The sequence below is a fragment of the Anastrepha obliqua genome, chromosome 1 (assembly GCF_027943255.1).
Source record: "Anastrepha obliqua isolate idAnaObli1 chromosome 1, idAnaObli1_1.0, whole genome shotgun sequence".
Taxonomy (NCBI): Eukaryota; Metazoa; Arthropoda; class Insecta; order Diptera; family Tephritidae; genus Anastrepha; species Anastrepha obliqua.
The window spans coordinates 184400864-184419982 of NC_072892.1; the positions used below are offsets into that span (position 1 = coordinate 184400864).

The 19119-nt window shown below is 39.8% G+C and overlaps 1 protein-coding gene across 1 annotated transcript; it reads left to right on the top strand.

Annotated features, from left to right (window-relative positions):
• The first annotated feature begins 1967 nt into the window (after positions 1–1967).
• Positions 1968–17517, top strand: LOC129243928 (bifunctional glutamate/proline--tRNA ligase). Its single transcript, XM_054881400.1, has 10 exons — positions 1968–2146; positions 2394–3344; positions 3406–3577; positions 3636–3869; positions 3926–4529; positions 4588–4818; positions 13844–15124; positions 15817–16179; positions 16251–17182; positions 17247–17517. Exons 1-10 carry the CDS (start codon positions 2104–2106, stop codon positions 17401–17403), a joined length of 4968 nt encoding a protein of 1655 aa, XP_054737375.1. The 5' UTR covers positions 1968–2103; the 3' UTR covers positions 17404–17517.
• The last annotated feature ends 1602 nt before the right edge of the window (positions 17518–19119 follow it).

Sequence of the window (19119 nt, forward strand, 5' to 3'; positions counted from 1 at the left end):
TCTTTCCCTTTAAAGCGATTGTCCACAGATATTTTGGGTCATACAAACAATATATGTCCTTACTTCTACCTATCATAAAACCTGTACACGTTTTATATACATAATTTTAATCAGCATTAGCGGAAGCTGTCATCTCCTACACTCGTATTTTGGACAGATGAAGCCCCGAGTATCGAAAGTATTGAATACTTTTAAATCGGTACCGTGTATCGATTAATACTTAAAATTATCGAGTCAGAACTTTTCTAAAATTTAACCGTTTGTGTGCTTGACAGCACTGCCAATCCCTGGGCTGATGATCAGCTGCAAGGCGAAATGGAGATCTGCCGGAATAAGACACCACGACTAACTGATGTAAACAGTTTGTTTTTACGATATGCATATTTTTATAAATATTGTATATTTATATAATATTGTATACATATATTTTTTTCATAATTTATATTCAAATAAAAGGGAATAATAAAAATGAAGAAGGCAAATATTAAAGTTAGATCAATGTTGATGTCAAAAGTAAAGAATAAGTCGGTTCAAGGATGCGTGGGGGGCAATGAGTTTTCAGCTTACTAAGTCAAGAGAAAGATATAATTGCTAAAAAAAGAAAATAAAAAAAAATATACAAAATGTTAATTTGATTGTTGTTTTACAAATTAGCTTTTATTACCTATTTATTATCTTATATTCACAAATTACGATATATTTTATAATTATAGTTTCCGCCTTCATTATTTTTGTCTTGCAGGGTTTGGTAATTTCTTTTAAATTTAATTTTTATTGCTTAATAGTGTATTTTATGTTGATTGTGCTAATTTGTATTATATGTGTGGAGTGGTGGTGTGAAAACTGCAAAACATAACAGATAGCTATGCCGACTAACAGGAACATTTTCATTCACCACATAACACTATTGGATACATGCAAGGTGCCTGGGTTATACTGGGTTGCAAACAAAATTTCAACAACTCTAGCAAACAAACAAAAACAGATCCCTTTTACAGGTTTCTCTGGAAATTCTTACTAACTGTATTCTTTTATAACCGACCCGCACAAGAATACTAGATAATTTAGGGAATTACGAGCAAAGCAATAACACAAAATAAACTACTGGAGTCCGAGTGGAACACGTTTAACTATTGTATATATTACATTGTTCATAGTTTTGCAAAGTGAAAAAAAGTTATTTTATGTATGGGCCTCAGGGCTCAGCTAAATGTTGAATTGTAACCAGTTTTTCTTACTACTCTCTGTTAAGTTCTGTTTTACAATGACAGCACTCTCACTTGTTATGTTTCTGTAAAAAAACAAATTGTCAAATTAATTGCCAACAGTGGTAGCCAACTGAGGTGTTCCATCCCATTTCAGTACAAATACTCGACAGGAAAGGTTTATGTAATAAAACGAAATAAAATACTAGCAACTCGTTGCCACCCTGCTCTCCTTGTCTCCCCCTCTTCAACAAGTTACAAGACGTCGTCTTACCCAAAAATGATAGATCACCTGATTTCAAAACGTCCTCTTCTGTCACATGGTTGATTAATGTGATTAAAACGTTGTGTAAGTTTAGATATTTTTCAATCAAAAAGCATTATTATTAACTAAGAAAACATGTATTTATGTAAATTTTCTTAGTTAGAGATATTATTTTGTAAGTTTTTTGTCGATATTCGATATTTCTTGTCGATATTTTGATAGAGAAGTCTCATGGCCCTAAGATTATAGAATACAAGGTTGCCCATGAATAAACGAATTTTCACAAACATGTAGTTTCTCCTTCTTTTGTTTGTTTTGTTCGTTTGTTTTGCATTGGTAAGGGACCTGACATCAGAGTTGTCAAATTCCCGGAAAATTAAATAACTGTTTTGGGAAGACACCACCTTCTGCACTTAATTCATCTTGCCATGAATTTTTTTTTTTGTTGGGCTACTGAATATACCTTCTATGAATTCGCCTTGATATGTTGCATATAAATTTGTGCAGTGCTATTTGTCATAGACAACATTTGTAGTGTGGAAATTGATGTGGTAAATTACCTCGTCCATTGCGGTGTTTGCCATTATTTTGTTTCAGAAATAAATTGAGCCCGGATTGATAATTGATACAAATATGACAATCAAGTTAACAGCTAACATTAATAATCCACCAATAAGTAAGTTGGAAGAAAATTTACCCTAGTGTTATTTTTAGGTTATCTTTAAAATTTTGGAGTGCCTCTTAGGGTCAGTTTTTCAGTGCTAGTTAAGAGTATGTGCCCAAATTTGCAGGTTAAAACTTAATTTAAAAATTAACCGCAATTAAGCTACCGAAGAAAAACTGGTCCTATGCGTCGGAGTGACATTTTGTACATGATGTACTTAATAATAATAATAATAAATTGTACCTTTGTATAATTAAAGGTGGTTTGGCGACGGCTCATCTTATCAATGAAACTATAGCCGTTGAGATCGTGTGGGGCAATGAAACTGTGCTTGAATATCCAGAAAATCGCCGCCTTTTGTGTCACTCCAACAATGATTTACTGCGGGCGTTGGCACGAGCGGCGCCGGATTATAAATTATATGGTGAAACTGCTATTGAACGGACGCAGGTTGACCATTGGTTATCATTTTCATTAACTTGTGAAGAGGATATTTCTTGGGCTCTGTCTTTTCTTGACAAATCAATTGCACCTGTCACTTATTTGGTTGCCAACAAATTAACGATTGCAGATTTTGCACTTTTCAATGAGATGCATGCTCGTTATGAGTTCCTTTCTGCGAAAGGCATTCCTCAGCATGTGCAACGCTGGTATAATCTAATAAATGCACAACCATTGATCCAGAAAGTATTGCAAACATTGCCGGAAGAAGCCCGCGCTGCAGCTAAACATAGCAAACGAAGCAATGGTGTAAGTCCAAGCGAAAGCGAGAACTCTCCTGTTCATGGGCATACGAAAACCAATGAGCGCAAGCAGGAGGGTAAATTTATCGATTTACCAGGTGCCGAAATGGGAAAAGTTGTCGTACGTTTTCCACCCGAAGCATCTGGATATTTGCATATAGGGCATGCTAAAGCAGCGTTATTGAATCAATACTATGCCTTGAACTTCAATGGCAAACTAATAATGCGATTCGACGACACAAATCCTGCCAAGGAGACGGTCGAATTTGAACAAGTGATTTTGGAGGATGTAGAAATGCTGCAAATCAAGCCGGATATATTTACTCATACATCCGACTATTTTGAACTAATGTTGGAATATTGCGAGCAAATGATCAGAGATGGCAAAGCCTATGTAGACGATACGCCACCGGAACAAATGAAACTTGAGCGCGAACAGTGTATTGAGTCGGCGAACCGATCAAATGGTAAGTTGATTAATTAAATATTTACTGCCGTTTGTCAATTAAAATTAAAATTTCCAAACAGATGTAGAAATAAATCTATCATTATGGCGGGAAATGATAAATGGCACGGAAAGGGGACAGAAATGCTGTGTGCGTGCAAAAATTGATATGTCCTCACCAAACGGCTGCATGCGAGATCCAACAATATATCGATGCAAGAATGAGCCTCACCCAAGGACGGGGACAAAATACAAGTAAATATAAATTACGGCACAAATAATGCACAATAACAAAAATATTGCTTACATATAGAGTCTACCCAACCTATGATTTCGCATGTCCAATCGTCGATTCTATTGAAGGCGTTACACATACATTACGTACCATGGAATATCACGATCGCGATGACCAGTTCTATTGGTTTATCGATGCCCTGAAACTGCGGAAACCCTATATTTGGGAATACAGTCGTTTGAACATGACAAACACGGTATTGTCTAAGCGTAAGTTGACTTGGTTTGTCGAATCGCGATTAGTTGATGGATGGTAAGAATGCCATCTTTTATAAAATGAACTATTTGACCAAAATATTCATTATACAGGGATGATCCCCGTTTCCCAACTGTGCGAGGTATTATTCGACGTGGTATGACTGTTGAAGGCTTGAGAGAATTCATCATCGCTCAAGGATCCAGTAAATCTGTCGTCTTTATGAATTGGGACAAAATATGGTCATTTAATAAAAAAGTGATCGATCCGATTGCACCCCGTTACACGGCCCTGAATTATGACAATCGCGTAGTAGTAAATATTGAAGGCGGAAAAATAGAGAAGGTTGAAGTACCAGTGCATCCGAAAAACGAAAGTCTCGGAATGAAGAACGTAACACTTGGTCCACGGATATATATTGATTATGAAGATGCTGTTGCCCTAAAGGAAGGCGAAAATGCAACCTTCATAAATTGGGGCAATTTGTTAATCAAAAAAGTACATAAAGATAACAGTGGTAAAATAACAGGTGTCGATGCTTCTTTAAATTTGGACGATAAGAACTTCAAGAAAACATTAAAACTTACTTGGTTGGCTGAGGAAGACGATGAGTCTACGTACCCACCAACATTTTGTGTTTACTTTGACAACATTATCGGCAAAGCTGTATTGGGAAAAGATGAAAATTTCAAAAATTACATTGGGCACACGACTAGGGTAAATATTAGGATAAATTTTGATTTTCTGTATTTTAATTTCATTAATTTAATAATAGGAAGAAGTAAAAATGCTTGGCGATCCAGAACTTAAGAAATGTAAAAAAGGTGACATAATCCAGCTTCAACGTCGGGGTTTCTTCAAGGTTGATGTGGCTTATACTCCACCCAGTCCATTCTCAAATGTTACGACACCAGTCATTTTGTTTTCCATACCTGACGGCCACACTAAAAATACTCCTTCCTCAGGCGCGATAATAAATGCTAATGCTCAAGACGACAAAAAAAAGGTAAGTAAGACTGGTGCTTGATAATAAACTCGAAACTAAGCCTTAGGCATTAAAATCATTTTCCTTGCTTGTTATAAGTTGAATTCTTTAAATTTGCATGTTTAACTCTGGACTGAGACTTTTGCCAGGCTGTGTATAGACTATTTATTGCTGTGAAATTGTTACTGTAGCAAGAATGATATAATGCAAAGCGTTCTAAACCCGACAAAAAAATTATGCGCTGGATCCTATTTCTGGCCGAAGTCTATTTATATTTGCTAAAAGACTCAGGAAGTGACTCTCTGACTGTGCATCACATGGTTCGTAGCTGCATGCTGCTCTCGATGTCGGTCACCCGGAGATTCGAATATGTGCACTTCATGATGGTAATCACGCGCCAACCCATTCGGTTACGGCGGTCACCGTAGTACTACTGTTGTTCAAAGTCGGCAACCTCTATAGTTTGCTCTCCTTCTCCGTGAAATTGTAAGGAGAATAGCAGTATGCTCAGCAAGCAATTTCTGCTGGTATGATACCGTGGGAACCATCTCTGCAGCTACTTCCTGAAGGCTGAACCATCACCTAGGCACGCCAGCTGACATATTCTTGACCTCACTGACGATGTCCTGGACTTCACACGACATCCACTGGACCCTCTAGTACAGTGGTCGCCAACCTTTTCAATGTGTTTGAGCTACTTTCAAGATTTTGAAATAGACAGCGAGCTACTTGCACAAGCCAACATAAATTAAATAATACACAGTTATATTCGACATACAATACATGTATTTATTTTACTAATATACGTTCTATATATAATAAACTTATGACTTATAGTGCTTCTACTTATGCATAACTACATCCATGTTCACACCTATCGATCGTAACAAAATTTTTTGCAGTCATAATGGCAAATCTCAAGCGACTTAAAAAAACAACAAAACAGTAATAGTACATTATTATATAAATAAAATATGGGTAGATAAAAAGAGCATATTTAATGAGAAGATTGACATTCTGACTCATCGATAATTTTTTTAATATTTGCAGTATAATTTGATACAGCCATTCGAATACAGTTATCCAAATATATACATATCTGTAAGCCGATTGCTTTCACTTTCAACGCAACACGACATAAAACTGAATACTTATCTTTACTTACTAAAGTCCATATACATTTTGTATTTTAACCTAAAGATTTTAAAGTCAAGTCACTTTGAAAAGCAATCAGTTCCATTTCTGTCACAGCAATGTCTTCGCCAAAGTTATTCATAACACAAGTTGCAAACTGTTGTATATCAATGTCCATGAAGGGTGAAACAACAAATCGCGTCACTAAAGCAATTTTGCTGAAATCCTTGAAACGATTTTTGAAGTTTTCCTTCAAGTTAGAAACTATTTCCATATAATATTTACTGCTCTAGTAGATTTTTGGATATCTTTTCGGAAAGAATAGGAAAATGCTTAGTATCGCGGTTTTTTAGGTTTTGTTCCCAAAAGTTTTGTAATAAATGCATTTATATCAGAAATCATTTCCGCTAATTCTTTATCCCTGCCTTGAAGCTGCAAGTTAAGCTCATTTAATTTCTCTGTAATGTCCACAAGAAAACCAAAATCTCTGAGCCAAGTCGAATTTTCCAGTTCAGGAATCGGTTCATCGCGTTCTTTGAAAAATTGGATTATAGCAGGCAGGACATAATTGAAACGTTTGAGCACTCGCTCTCTGCTTAACCATCACACTTCAGAGTGAAGAAGTAGCTCTCCGTATTGACAGTCAATTTCATCAGCCAAGGTTTTAAATAATCTTCTTTGTAACGCTTGAGCTCTAATCTTGTTCACAATTTTCACCACCAGTTTCATAACGTTGTTCAAGTTTAGAAAATTTCCACATAATGCTTGCTGATGTATAATTCAGTGGTAACTAAGAAATTGTGGAAAACTTGCATCCTTATGACATAGCGCCACGAGCCCCTTATCACAACCCACCATAGCTGGAGCACCGTCAGTTGTCAGGCCTACCATTTTTGATATTGGAATTTTCTCAGAAGAGATGCGATTTTTTAAATGAGAAAACAGCTCTAGCCCAGTACTATGTCCTTTGAGTGGAATAAACTTCAAAAGATCTTCTTTAATTGTAAAATCACTAAAAGCCATCCTGACAAATATGGCCATCTGTGAGGTGTCAACTACATCTGTTGATTCATCCAGTTGCAGTGAAAAATAAATACAGTTATCTAAGTCACTTCTTAACTGTAAAAAAATATCATTGCTCATTACTTCTACTCGCCTCATCACTGTATTAGCAGAAAGTTGCATAGATTTTATAGCAGACACTATTTCGTCTTTATTTCTAAAGTTCGCGAATAAAGAATCTGCAGCTTCCAAAACTGCTTGTTTTATGATTTCCCCGTCTCCATAAGGTTTTTTCTTTTGTGCAATTATCTGGGAAACATGATAAGATGCTTCAGTTGCAGCCTTATTTTTGTCGATTTTTTTTCAAAAATATTGACTGTTGTCCAATTAACTGGATTTTTAAATGTTTCAGTTTTTCTTTTCTGGTGGCAGAATTTAACGGGAATGCCTTCTCAAAATTCGAATGTACAGTTTTATGATGCCTCTCAATATTTCCTTTTTTAGGAACTGACACAGATGTATTACTTAACAAACAAACACTTTTGCCTTTAACTTCTGTGAAGAAGTATTGTTCTTCCCATTCCGAATGGAAATGGTATGTCTTCGCCTTCTTACTACTGCTTGCCATAATGTTTCGAACTCTAACCCAACCGCTGCACGCAGAACGTTGATAATGCCGTTCAGTATTAAACTGAGCGCAATGTCGACGTGCATTGCGTATATAGGGGAGAATGGGGAGTTGTGAGACGGGTTTTGTTTTTGGACCCGTATTACTCAAAATCTTAATATTCTGCATATGCCAATGATGGAATCTTTAGTCAATGAATACTGGAAGCTATTGGTATGGCCTATTTAACAAAACTACAATTTCACTTAAAATTAAAATTGTATATAATAATATAAAATATAATACAAAATACAAAAATGTGGGGAGTTGTGAGACACCATGGTTTAAATCAATAAAAATGACTTATTTTAGTTGTTAGTTCTTTATTAAGATGAAAAATATAAAAGAAAAGACAATTGTTATAAAAAAGTGTATAAAAAATGCAATGCCATCAATCTGATGATTCGCAGTGAGAACATGTATAATAACCAGTTCGTAAATTGGCACACTTTAGGTGCATAGCTCGATCGCATACATTGCAATGAATGGAGTTGTTTCTGCTTAACTTTTTCGGCATTGCACCTTTGCAGATGATGCAAAAATCTTCTTCTTCTTCAAATTCTGATGAACGTGAAATTATTGCTGCTGAAAGATGCGTTAAAACGTCGAAAAAAACGGTGTCTCACAACACCCCACATTTGTTGTCTTACAACTCCCCAAATCGTTTTTTTTATAAATGACCGCGTAGTCATAAACACATCGAATGTCCATGCCCAAGTGAATGTGTAAATTCAAAGCTAATAGGACAATTAATAATTTGTAAGGTATATTAACATTTGCAATTTGCTTCAACAACTGATCGAATGTATCGCAAAACAAATGATGAAAAAAACTTACCGAGAAATTCCAGTAACTAGAGAGACACGTCGAATGCGTGTAAATATGACCAATGCTAGATGAAAAGTGAAATCGCATCGAGAACACTTGTTGATACTTAAAATCGAATGTAAACAAATGAATAATGCCGAAAGGTAACAATGTCTCACAACTCCCTGTGTCTCACAACTCCCCATTTTCCCCTACCTATAAAGCCAAAAAATTCTCGAACACGCTAATCGGTTTCAGCCGATCCTAGAACGGAGACGCGACTTCGCGTCGTGTTTGTCGGCGCGAAATCGCTTACCGCAGTGTTGCCGCTGTTTATCTATTTATTATGAAAATTTCTGAAATTTGCTAATACTGGTATGATTTTCAGACTTTTGGATTTTTTGCAACGTGAGCAGCGCGAGCTACCAGAATTGCCTTTGCGAGCTACCGGTAGCTCGCGATCGACGGGTTGGCGACCACTGCTCTAGTATATAGACAGGCCATAAACGGCATTTATTGAGGGTGCCTTGACAACTTCTTTAAACTTCACAATCCCGAATGCCGTCATCGAAGTACAACCACCACCCTTGCAGACCAAGAGTTTCAAACGTTTCCACGACAGTCGGTTCTACGTTACCGAAACGACCCGGATTTAAATCTGGCCAAGGACTGTCACTCCAGCAGCATTCCCCGTGTTTAAGTATGGGGAATGTTTATGCTGCTAGAACAACAACAACAACGAAGAGTTTCAGCTGCCTCGTGAGACTCTCGTTACTTTGGCGGAATCGACACCGACATACTCAACATATGTCTGGCATGTGAAGTTACCCCACACGACCGTTACATGAGATTGCCGATGACGACGGTGACTTCACCGTGGCAGCCGGTTCTACGTGTTTTTCCCGACCAAGGGCTACCGCCCCAGTAAACTAGCCCTGTCTAGTGTACCGTATCCCCCCCCAATCTTTCGTCACAGGAGCAATCCATTGAAGCACGTTTGCTCTAAATACTTCTCTTCCGGGCTGGTGTCGAACCCAACCCCGGACCAGAAGTATTTTACTGCTGCATTTGCCCCAAACGGCTCCACCCGAACTCCACCTCCGTTAGGTGTAATAAGTGCAACGGGTGGTGCCATTTTAAGACCTGCTCAGGCCTTAAGACTCACAGGGAGTGGTTTACAAGGTATGTGGCCACGTGTTGCTCCCGCCCTCAGGCGGCCCCTGCCTCAACGGCGATACTGCCCTCAGTGCCGGCATGTCAAACTGCCGCCACCAACAACACCTCAACGGTAAGGAGCCCCCACGTGCAACACAACTCACTCACTGACCCACAACCCTCCTGCTCCTACCCCAGTGCGGGGACAAACCAGCAGCTCTTGGTCCCCCGCACAGTCTGCTCCGTGTGTTAGATCGTAGTTCCTCGGAACTTGACAACTGTTCAATGCAATTCTTGCAATGGCTGGTGCCATTTTCGGAGGTGCTCCGGCCTGCACACCACCCGTGAGTGGACACGCGACTTCCTTGCCCCCTGCTGCAGAGCTCTGCACCCGCAACCGCCCCCAGTGGCGCGGCCGCCAGTCAATGTCAGGAAACTACAAATTTTGCGGAACGCACAGCAGGACCAACGTAGACAACACCACGCATCCCTCACCCCCTGAGTTACGACTATACTCCCGCGAAGCTTCAAGCTATTACAACTGAACTGCAATGGACTCACGAGCAAGATTGACGAAATAGTTGACTTCATGAGCCGGTATGGTATCAAGATAGCGGTTCAAGAGACAAAACTGCACTCTAGGTCGCCCCTGATTACCAGGGACGGCTATAACGTGCATTGAAAGGACCGCGAGCGAGACAACGGTGGTGGCCTAGCGTTCATAGTCCACCATTCAGTGCAGTATCGTCTCATCGATGAAGGCATCGACCGCAGGGACAGCACCTTAGAATGTCAAGGTATAGCTGTCCGGTCAGGCGATGCAGAGCTCGAAATTTATAATATATATATACCCCCTGGCACCTGCTGCCCGGCAGGATATCTCCCTGATATTGGTGCGCTCATCAGGGGAGAAAACCGATTGGTAGTAGGTGACTTTAATGCGCATCTCGATCTTTTTCATTCAAGCCTGCCAAATGATCGTAGGGGACAGCTATTGGCAGAGCAGATAGACGATTCGACATTCAGCACTGTAAACTACGAAGCCCCCACTAGGGTAGTGGGCAATTGTAGCAGCTCGCCTGACATCACAATTGTTAGCGCAGGTCTGATAAATAGCATCACCTGGCGACCTATGCTATCGCTTGCATCAAACCACTTGCCCATTATCATCTGGATCGAGAAACCTGCCGACTTTGTTTCGGCGGATCACCGGTCCTACATCAACTTTAACAAAGCTGATTGGACCAGATTCGCGGAATTTACTGAGGACATCTTCGCAGCCCAACCCACTCACACCGATGTGCGCGCAGGCGAACGCGCATTCCGCAAGGTGACCACAGCCGCCGCGGCTCGTTTCATACCCGCTGGACGGATCCGGGACGTACGTCCCAATTTCCCAACCGAAGCAGCTGTTCTGGGGAACGAGCGTGATCGCCTACGCCAGGCCGATCCCGGGGACCCTCGAATAAAGGATCTCAATTCGGAGATCCGGCAACTGCTAACCCGGCATAAGCGGACCAAATGGGTAGAGCATCTGAAGTCCTGTAATTTCACCTCTGGTGTGAGCAAGCTCTGGTCCACCGTAAGGTCCCTGTCGAACCCGACGAAGCACAACGACAAGGTGGATATCACCTTTAACGGTCGTACTTCGTCGGATCCGAAGAGATGTACGAGCTACTTTAGCCGGCAATTTATACTGCATCCTCCGGTCGACAGATCCACACGTTGTGCCACCAGACGGTTGCACAAACTGACATACAACAGTGCACCGCTTGTTTTCTCCAGCGACGAGGTTCAGCGGGCCATCAAACATATGAAACCATCTAAAGCCATTGGCCCTGACGGACTTAACATGCTGATGCTGAAAAAGCCGGGTCCACTGGGAGTAGAATTTCTCACCAATGTCTTCAACCTGTCTATGGCCACTCTCATCATTCCTGATAAGTGGAAATTAGGGAGAGTGGTCCCACTACTGAAACCTGGGAAACCCGCCAACCAAGGGGAGTCTTATCGTCCGATAACTCTCCTTTCCCCAATAGTGAAGACTCTTGAAGCCCTTCTACTCCCACTCCTTGCAGAACACCTGACCCCAGCCTCACACCAGCATGGTTTCCGAAGAGTGCGCAGCACCATCACGGCATTCACCGTAATAAACACCCAGGTAATCCGCGGACATAACCAAAACCGTTCCTGCGAGAGGACTGTCCTAGTAGCGTTGGATTTACAAAAGGCTTTCGTTACAGTCAGCCACGCGACGCTTCTAGATGACATTTTACAGTCGACACTCCCGCCAGGGCTGAAGAGGTGGACCGCGAACAACCTGAGTAGTCGTCACTCGTCGGTGATATTTCGAGACCAAATGTCTAAACAGAGAAAAATAAAGCAGGGAGTATCGCAGGGTGGTGTCCATTCACCCTTGCTTTTTAATTTCTATATTTCGAAACTCCCCCAGCCACCAGAGGGAGTCTCACTGGTCTCATACGCCGACGACTGAACGATAATGGCGTCGGGCAATGACATTGATGACCTATGCACAAAAGTAAACGACTATCTCGCCCGCCTTTCTCGCTTCTTCACTGCGAGAAACCTACAACTTTCTCCCACTAAATCCACGGCGACCCTTTTCACCACCTGGACAAAGGAGGTCAAGCTGCAACTTCAGGTACACGAGATTCGTGGTTACAGCTGGTATGTAGGATGTATTCAAAATGTGACTTAATATTACTATTCGGAATGTTTTATTTATTTCAAATTTGTCTACGAAATTGCAATTCCTACAGACAAGTAACAGTTCGTACAGGCTAGTTACAAGTAAAATTAAGTAATTTTACAATTGCGTTGAAGTAAAAAAAGGAGAGTTTCCCCAGAACGAGAGGAGCGATTTTTTTAGCGCTGGGCGCAAAGGCATATGGAACCCTTTGGAACTCTTGCTCACCCACTAAAAAAAAAGGCCCAATGAAACGAAGAGCTTATTTGACTCGGCCAGTGCTCTATTAAACGGGGCGTTAAAACATATATAGTTTTGTTAGTAAAAGGCGCATTAAAACGAGTTTTATCCGACAGAAAGGAACAATTAGCTGAACCGGAGACTATACAAATAAAAGACTGATACAAAATTACTTTTATTATGCAGTCATTGAATTGATCACCTTGCATCGAGAATTATAGTCCAAAGAAATGAAGGGGCGCAACTCAAACCGGACAAAAGTCTTCTGCACAGTTTCCAATCAATTTATATAAACTATTGCAAATATTACGACGATTTTAATTCGTAACCTTTTAAGCAAACCCATTTCATTACCAATTTTTTACATACATATGTATTCAACTTGCTCATTCAATTTCATATGTGTGTCTATTATTGCATTTAAATTCTTCATTCGAACCTCCTTCCCAATTACAACGTCATATATTAATAATACAATTGTTATTATTTCCACCATTTTCGTTTTCTGTAATCCACTGCAAACATCGAAAACATGTGCAAACACTTACACGGAATCAAAATAAAACTAAATTAGATGTTTTTTTTCCTAATATGACCTAGCCGATAGATCTGGTAGCTGGTGCTAATATTTTACCATTTTGGATTTGTAAGCCTTTTATCATTAAGTTTAAAATTAAATATAAATTAAAAAAATATAAAAATATAAAAATAATAATTAAAAAATAAATTGTACAAAAACAACAGTTGCTCCCACACAACGAATAATTAAGCAGATATTATAAATACTTCGTGTAAGTTCTTAAAAATGAATGCGTGTAGGTACTCTTTCCAAGCAAACTCCCTCCACTCTCACTTTCATATTAAGCAACCGACTCTCAATAAGAAAGCTCTAAACTTGTTTGAAATGCTCTCGTCATGGCTAAAGAACGTGAAGCAACAACGATCAGTTACTGACAAACATTCACGCACAGCAGTGCAGCTTAGTTTTTGCTTTTTGAAAACAGTTGAAAAGTTGACGTGGAAGAAAAAATACAAGACCAAATAACCAGCCGATCGTTTATTTTTGTAGCGCACCTAATAACTAATTCATGCTTTAATTCAAATACATATTTACATTATTGTTGTGCCTATTCGGCTCTGATCATGCATACGTTGTGCTGACGTTGGCAAGGTGCACTCCATTTATAGGGCTCAGGCTTTGAGTGTAAGTTTGCAATAAGTGTTTGTTTTTATACTTAAGTGTATATTTATGTACATATATTGACATAATTTTTGGTACTTTATATTTTTTAATAAAAAAGTCGTTCATATATATGCATGTTCTTTATTCACAGAGTGCTAAAGTTAATTCTAATTGCGAAGCAGCCACAAGCACGGCTACTGCAAGTCCTACTGATGCCCAAGCAATCAATGAAGATATTGTCAAACAAGGAGATTTGATACGCAATTTGAAAGCGAAAAAGGCATCTAAGTCCGAAATAGAACCCCAAGTGAAGATACTCCTTGATTTAAAAGCTAAATTTAAAAACTTAACTGGCCAAGTGTGGACACCTGATACTGTAGTTTCACCCTCTGCTCCACAATCGAATGCTGACGCAGCTGTTGAGCAGTTGCTCCATAAAATTGCTACACAAGGCGATAAAGTACGTGAGCTGAAATCAAAGAAAGCTGAGAAAGTGGTTGTTGAAGCAGAAGTAAAAACACTGATTGCTCTTAAAACTGAATATAAACAACTTACCGGTACTGACTGGAAGCAGGGTGCTGTAGTTTCAGCGATTGTTAAGAAGGAAAAGTCACCAGAACCACCATCAGCTGGCGCCGTAGGAGATTTGATTGCGAAAATCACTGCTCAAGGTGATAAAGTACGTCAATTGAAAACTGCTAAGACGGATAAAAAAATAATAGATGCTGAAGTAAAAGTCTTATTAGCCCTTAAAACAGACTATAAGAGCCTCGTAGGGCAAGATTGGAAACCAGGAACAACATATGCTCCTATAGCAGCAGATACACCCGTTAAAATTGACTTAACTGGCGACGATAGCTTAGATGTTGGTGCACTTTTAGAGCGAATAAAAGCTCAGGGTGATAAGATACGTCAATTAAAATCGGAAAAGGCTGAAAAGTCGGCAATTGACGTGGAAGTCCAGTCGTTATTGGCATTAAAGGCTGATTTTAAACAACAAACCGGCACTGATTGGACACCGAACACTAAGATTTCATCTAAATACGTTTCTGCTGCTACAAATGTTCCTATAGCAATGTCTACCTCACCAGAAAAAGAATTACTCAGCAAGGAGATCAATGAGCAAGGAGATAAAGTACGTGCTGCTAAATCTAATAACTTACCAAAAGGGGAGATTGATATCGAAGTGAAAAAGTTGCTGTCACTTAAGGCGAAATATAAAGAAGTTACTGGCACTGATTTCCCAACCGCAGGAGGACGGGGCGGCGGCAGTTCCTCAAAGAAAGGAAATGAAAAAAAGGCTTCAGCTGCGAAAAAGGAAACCCAAACACCTAAAGAAGAGATCAGTGGTGCTGCGGGGGGGTCGAAAAAGCAAACACGGCTTGGACTTGAAGCTACCAAAGAGGGCAATCTTCCCGAATGGTATTCGCAGGTATGTCTCTTTTACTGGTTTAAATTGAACAATATTAAGTACGATAATAGGGTTTGCACAATGTAGATGACTGGGTACTCTACGATGCTCTGTAAACATCCTGAGCTTGTTCTTGAATTTTGACAGATTTTTTAAACCTTTGAAGGATTTATTTTCCCAGGATCGGCTTTGTGCCCTTATGCAATGCTTTCGACCAATCCCAATAATGTTGTGCTGTTCATCCAAAGCTCAGGCTAATTGGTTTAGTTACAGTTATATCTCTAGCTGATCTATCAGCTTTCTCGTTCCCGTCGATGCTCTTGTAAGCCATGATCCCCTGTATCCCTCGAGGACTAAGCAACCATTCCAAATTACTATTGACCCACGTTCACCCAGCGTTCCCACGGCAGTCGGTTCTACGTAACCGGAACGACCCGGATTTATATCCGGCCAAGGACTGTCACTCCAGCAGCATTCAATATGCATGTATGGGTTATGTTCATGCTGCTACAACAACAACAACCAGCGTTACATAATGCCCTGACAACTCTTATCGTTGCCCTCAAAGAGTTCTAACTGTTGGACAAATATACTGCTCACTGGACATCGAATCCGATGTTCATGCACAACGTGTCTGCCTTAGACTATCTTAAGATTACTTTAATTCAATATCTCCTATTTATGGTATACCTTCCTTCACTTTCCTCTTCTAGGTCTTAACAAAGGGAGAACTAATTGAATACTATGATGTGTCTGGTTGTTATATTTTGCGTCATTGGTCATTTGCAATTTGGAAGTTCATAAAAACTTGGTTTGATGCTGAAATCACCAAAATGGGTGTGAAAGAATGCTACTTTCCTATTTTCGTTTCGCGTGCGGCCCTCGAACGGGAAAAGGCACATATCGCTGATTTCGCGCCAGAGGTAGCATGGGTGACGAAATCCGGAGAGTCTGATTTGGCTGAGCCAATTGCTGTGCGACCTACCTCCGAAACCGTTATGTATCCGGCCTACGCAAAGTGGATTCAATCCTATCGCGATTTACCTCTACGTCTAAACCAATGGAACAACGTTGTGGTAAGACTAATTTTATAGTGACTGCAATTTACATGAATTAATTAAGTCAAACTCGGAAATTTTATATCTAGCGCTGGGAATTTAAACATCCACAACCATTCCTGCGCACGCGTGAGTTTTTGTGGCAAGAAGGTCACACTGCCTTCGCTACAAAAGCAGAGGCCGATCAAGAAGTCCTAGAAATCCTCGATCTTTATGCACATATCTATACCAATCTTCTTGCGATACCTGTAGTTAAGGGCCGCAAAACCGAAAAAGAGAAATTCGCTGGTTCTGACTATACTACCACAGTAGAGGCTTTTATTTCGGCATCGGGTCGTGCTATTCAAGGCGCTACTAGTCATCATTTAGGTCAGAATTTCTCGAAAATGTTTGAAATCGTGTATGAGGATCCGGAAACGCAGGAAAAACAATTTGTATTCCAGAACTCATGGGGTATAACAACGCGCACTATTGGTGTCATGATTATGGTTCATGCAGACAATCAGGGATTGGTCTTGCCACCGCATGTTGCTTGCATTCAGGCAATTATTGTGCCTTGTGGTATAACGGTTAATACCAAAAACAACGAACGTGAAGAACTGCTGAAATCATGCAAGCAACTCGAAGCTCAATTGAACGCAAAGGGGATTCGCTGTGAAGGTGATTATCGTGACAATTATTCACCTGGATGGAAGTTTAATCACTGGGAATTGAAGGGTGTACCAGTGCGTATCGAACTTGGTCCAAAGGATATGAAGGCAAACCAAATTGTGGCAGTGCGTCGTGATACGGGCGAGAAGCTTATTTTGGCAATGGAAGATGTAGAGTCGAAAATAAGCCAATTGTTGGAAACAATACATGACAGCATGCTGGCGAAAGCGAAAAGAGATATGGTTGAACATACGAAAATTACAAAGAATTGGACAGAGTTCTGTAAATTTTTGGATGCTAAGAACATTCTACTTTCCCCGTTCTGTGGCGAAATTGGCTGCGAAGAAAAAATCAAGGGAGATAGTGCAAGGTTAGTACGAAATGTTTGTTGTTTTGTCTAAATTAGCTTCGTTATAAAACAAATTTGTTTGCAGAGACGAGGATGCAGAGCCTGGGGCACCGTCTATGGGCGCTAAATCACTTTGTATACCATTCGATCAACCTGCGGCTATAACTATAACCGACAAATGTATTCATCCAAGTTGCACCCATAAACCTAAGTTCTACACGCTATTTGGTCGCAGTTACTAAAGCAAGACCAAATAATAAGTCTAGACCACTAAAACGAAAATGATTAGAGAAGAAATCAAAATAATTTTGAGATTTTAAAATAAACGACAATGTTTCTGATTTTTATGAAATCAATTAGATGGAGTTTAGTACTGGGGTTAATATTAAAAAAAAACTGTGTGTCGGGATGTACTACAATTCAGAGAAGCGACCGCGAGTAGAAAAAACTCTATTATTTGGTGTCTCATGCTCGGCGTTTCGGCCCCGTGCACTACCGATTGGTAATCACGCATAAACCCATTCGGCTACGGCGCCGAAAAATACTTAATATCGTTAATAATACTTTGCAAGAGTTCTTTTTTATCCTGTAGAACGAAACAAAGCTAAAAAAAGATGTACGTTAATGTTGAGAAGACAATTTTGTACATGCACTTACACAGGTTCCGGAATATCCAAAGCATTTGCCTCTTAGAAGATGTTGTTCAACTTTCTGATGACTTTTCAGATTATTTTGATGCATTAAATAATAAGAAAGAAATCATTTTAACGCAAATCTTCAATTTACAATTTAATAGAAAATATAAAAATAAAATTAAAATAATTAAAGTCGGCTCTCGAAGATGCCCAAACGAGAATACCCAGAAAAATATATCAAAGCTTAAAAATCCATCGTTTTTGAAACGTTTAACTGTGTTGAAATAGCACGGTGATTGCTTTTCTTCGACATGATTGAATCGTTCGTTCGTCACGTGACAACAATACATATAAGTTAATAATTACCGGCATACTCTTTCCAATGTTTCGGCCGGTATATCACATATAAATGCTTTAATGTTGTCTTCCAATGCGTTAATTGAAGCAGGCTTGTCTGAATAGACATGAGCTTTAACATAGCCCCACAAACAATAATCTAAAGGCGTTATATCGCACGATCTGGGTGGCCAATTGACAGGTCCCGAACGTGAAATAAAATGTTCTGTGTGGCATGTGGCACCGTCTTGCTGAAACCACATGTCATGCAAGTCAAGCGCTCACCATTCACAGTTACGTTACGATTCGCAGCATCTTTAAAGAACTACGGTCCAATGATACCTTCACCCCGTAAACCGCACGAAACTGTGACCTTTTCTGGATACATTGGTAAGTCCTGCAATTCTTCTGGCTGATCTTCACTCCAAAATCGACAATTCTGCTTATTTACGTACCCATTGATCCAAAAATGAGCTACGTTGCTGAGCACAATTTTTTGATAAAAAAGTGGATCTTCGGCCAACTTTCCAAGAGCCCATTCACCAAAAATTTTGCGTTGCGGTAGGTCTTTCGGCTTCAATTCTTTGATTTACACCTAAATCCATTCGCAAAATTTTCCACGTTGTTGAGTAACAGAGGCCCAATTGCTGCGAACGGCGACGAATTGATAATTGATGGTCATCATTAACAGTGGCCGATACAGCTGCGATATTTTCTTCAGTTCGCACTCTACGGAAGCGTGTTGGTGGTTTGATGTCCAATAATGTAAATTTGGTTCTAGATTTAGTCACAATAGCTCGAATAGTCGCTTCAGTGGTTCGAATAAACTGACCATAAAATTAAAGAAGCGCGCGATAAACTTTCTTAACAGAACACGCATTTTTATAATAAAATTCAATGATTTGCAAGCATTGTTCGCAGAGAACGTTTATGTATAGAGAAGTCTCAATGACGGGAACGCATGGAATTTTGAGGGGTATTCCAGAG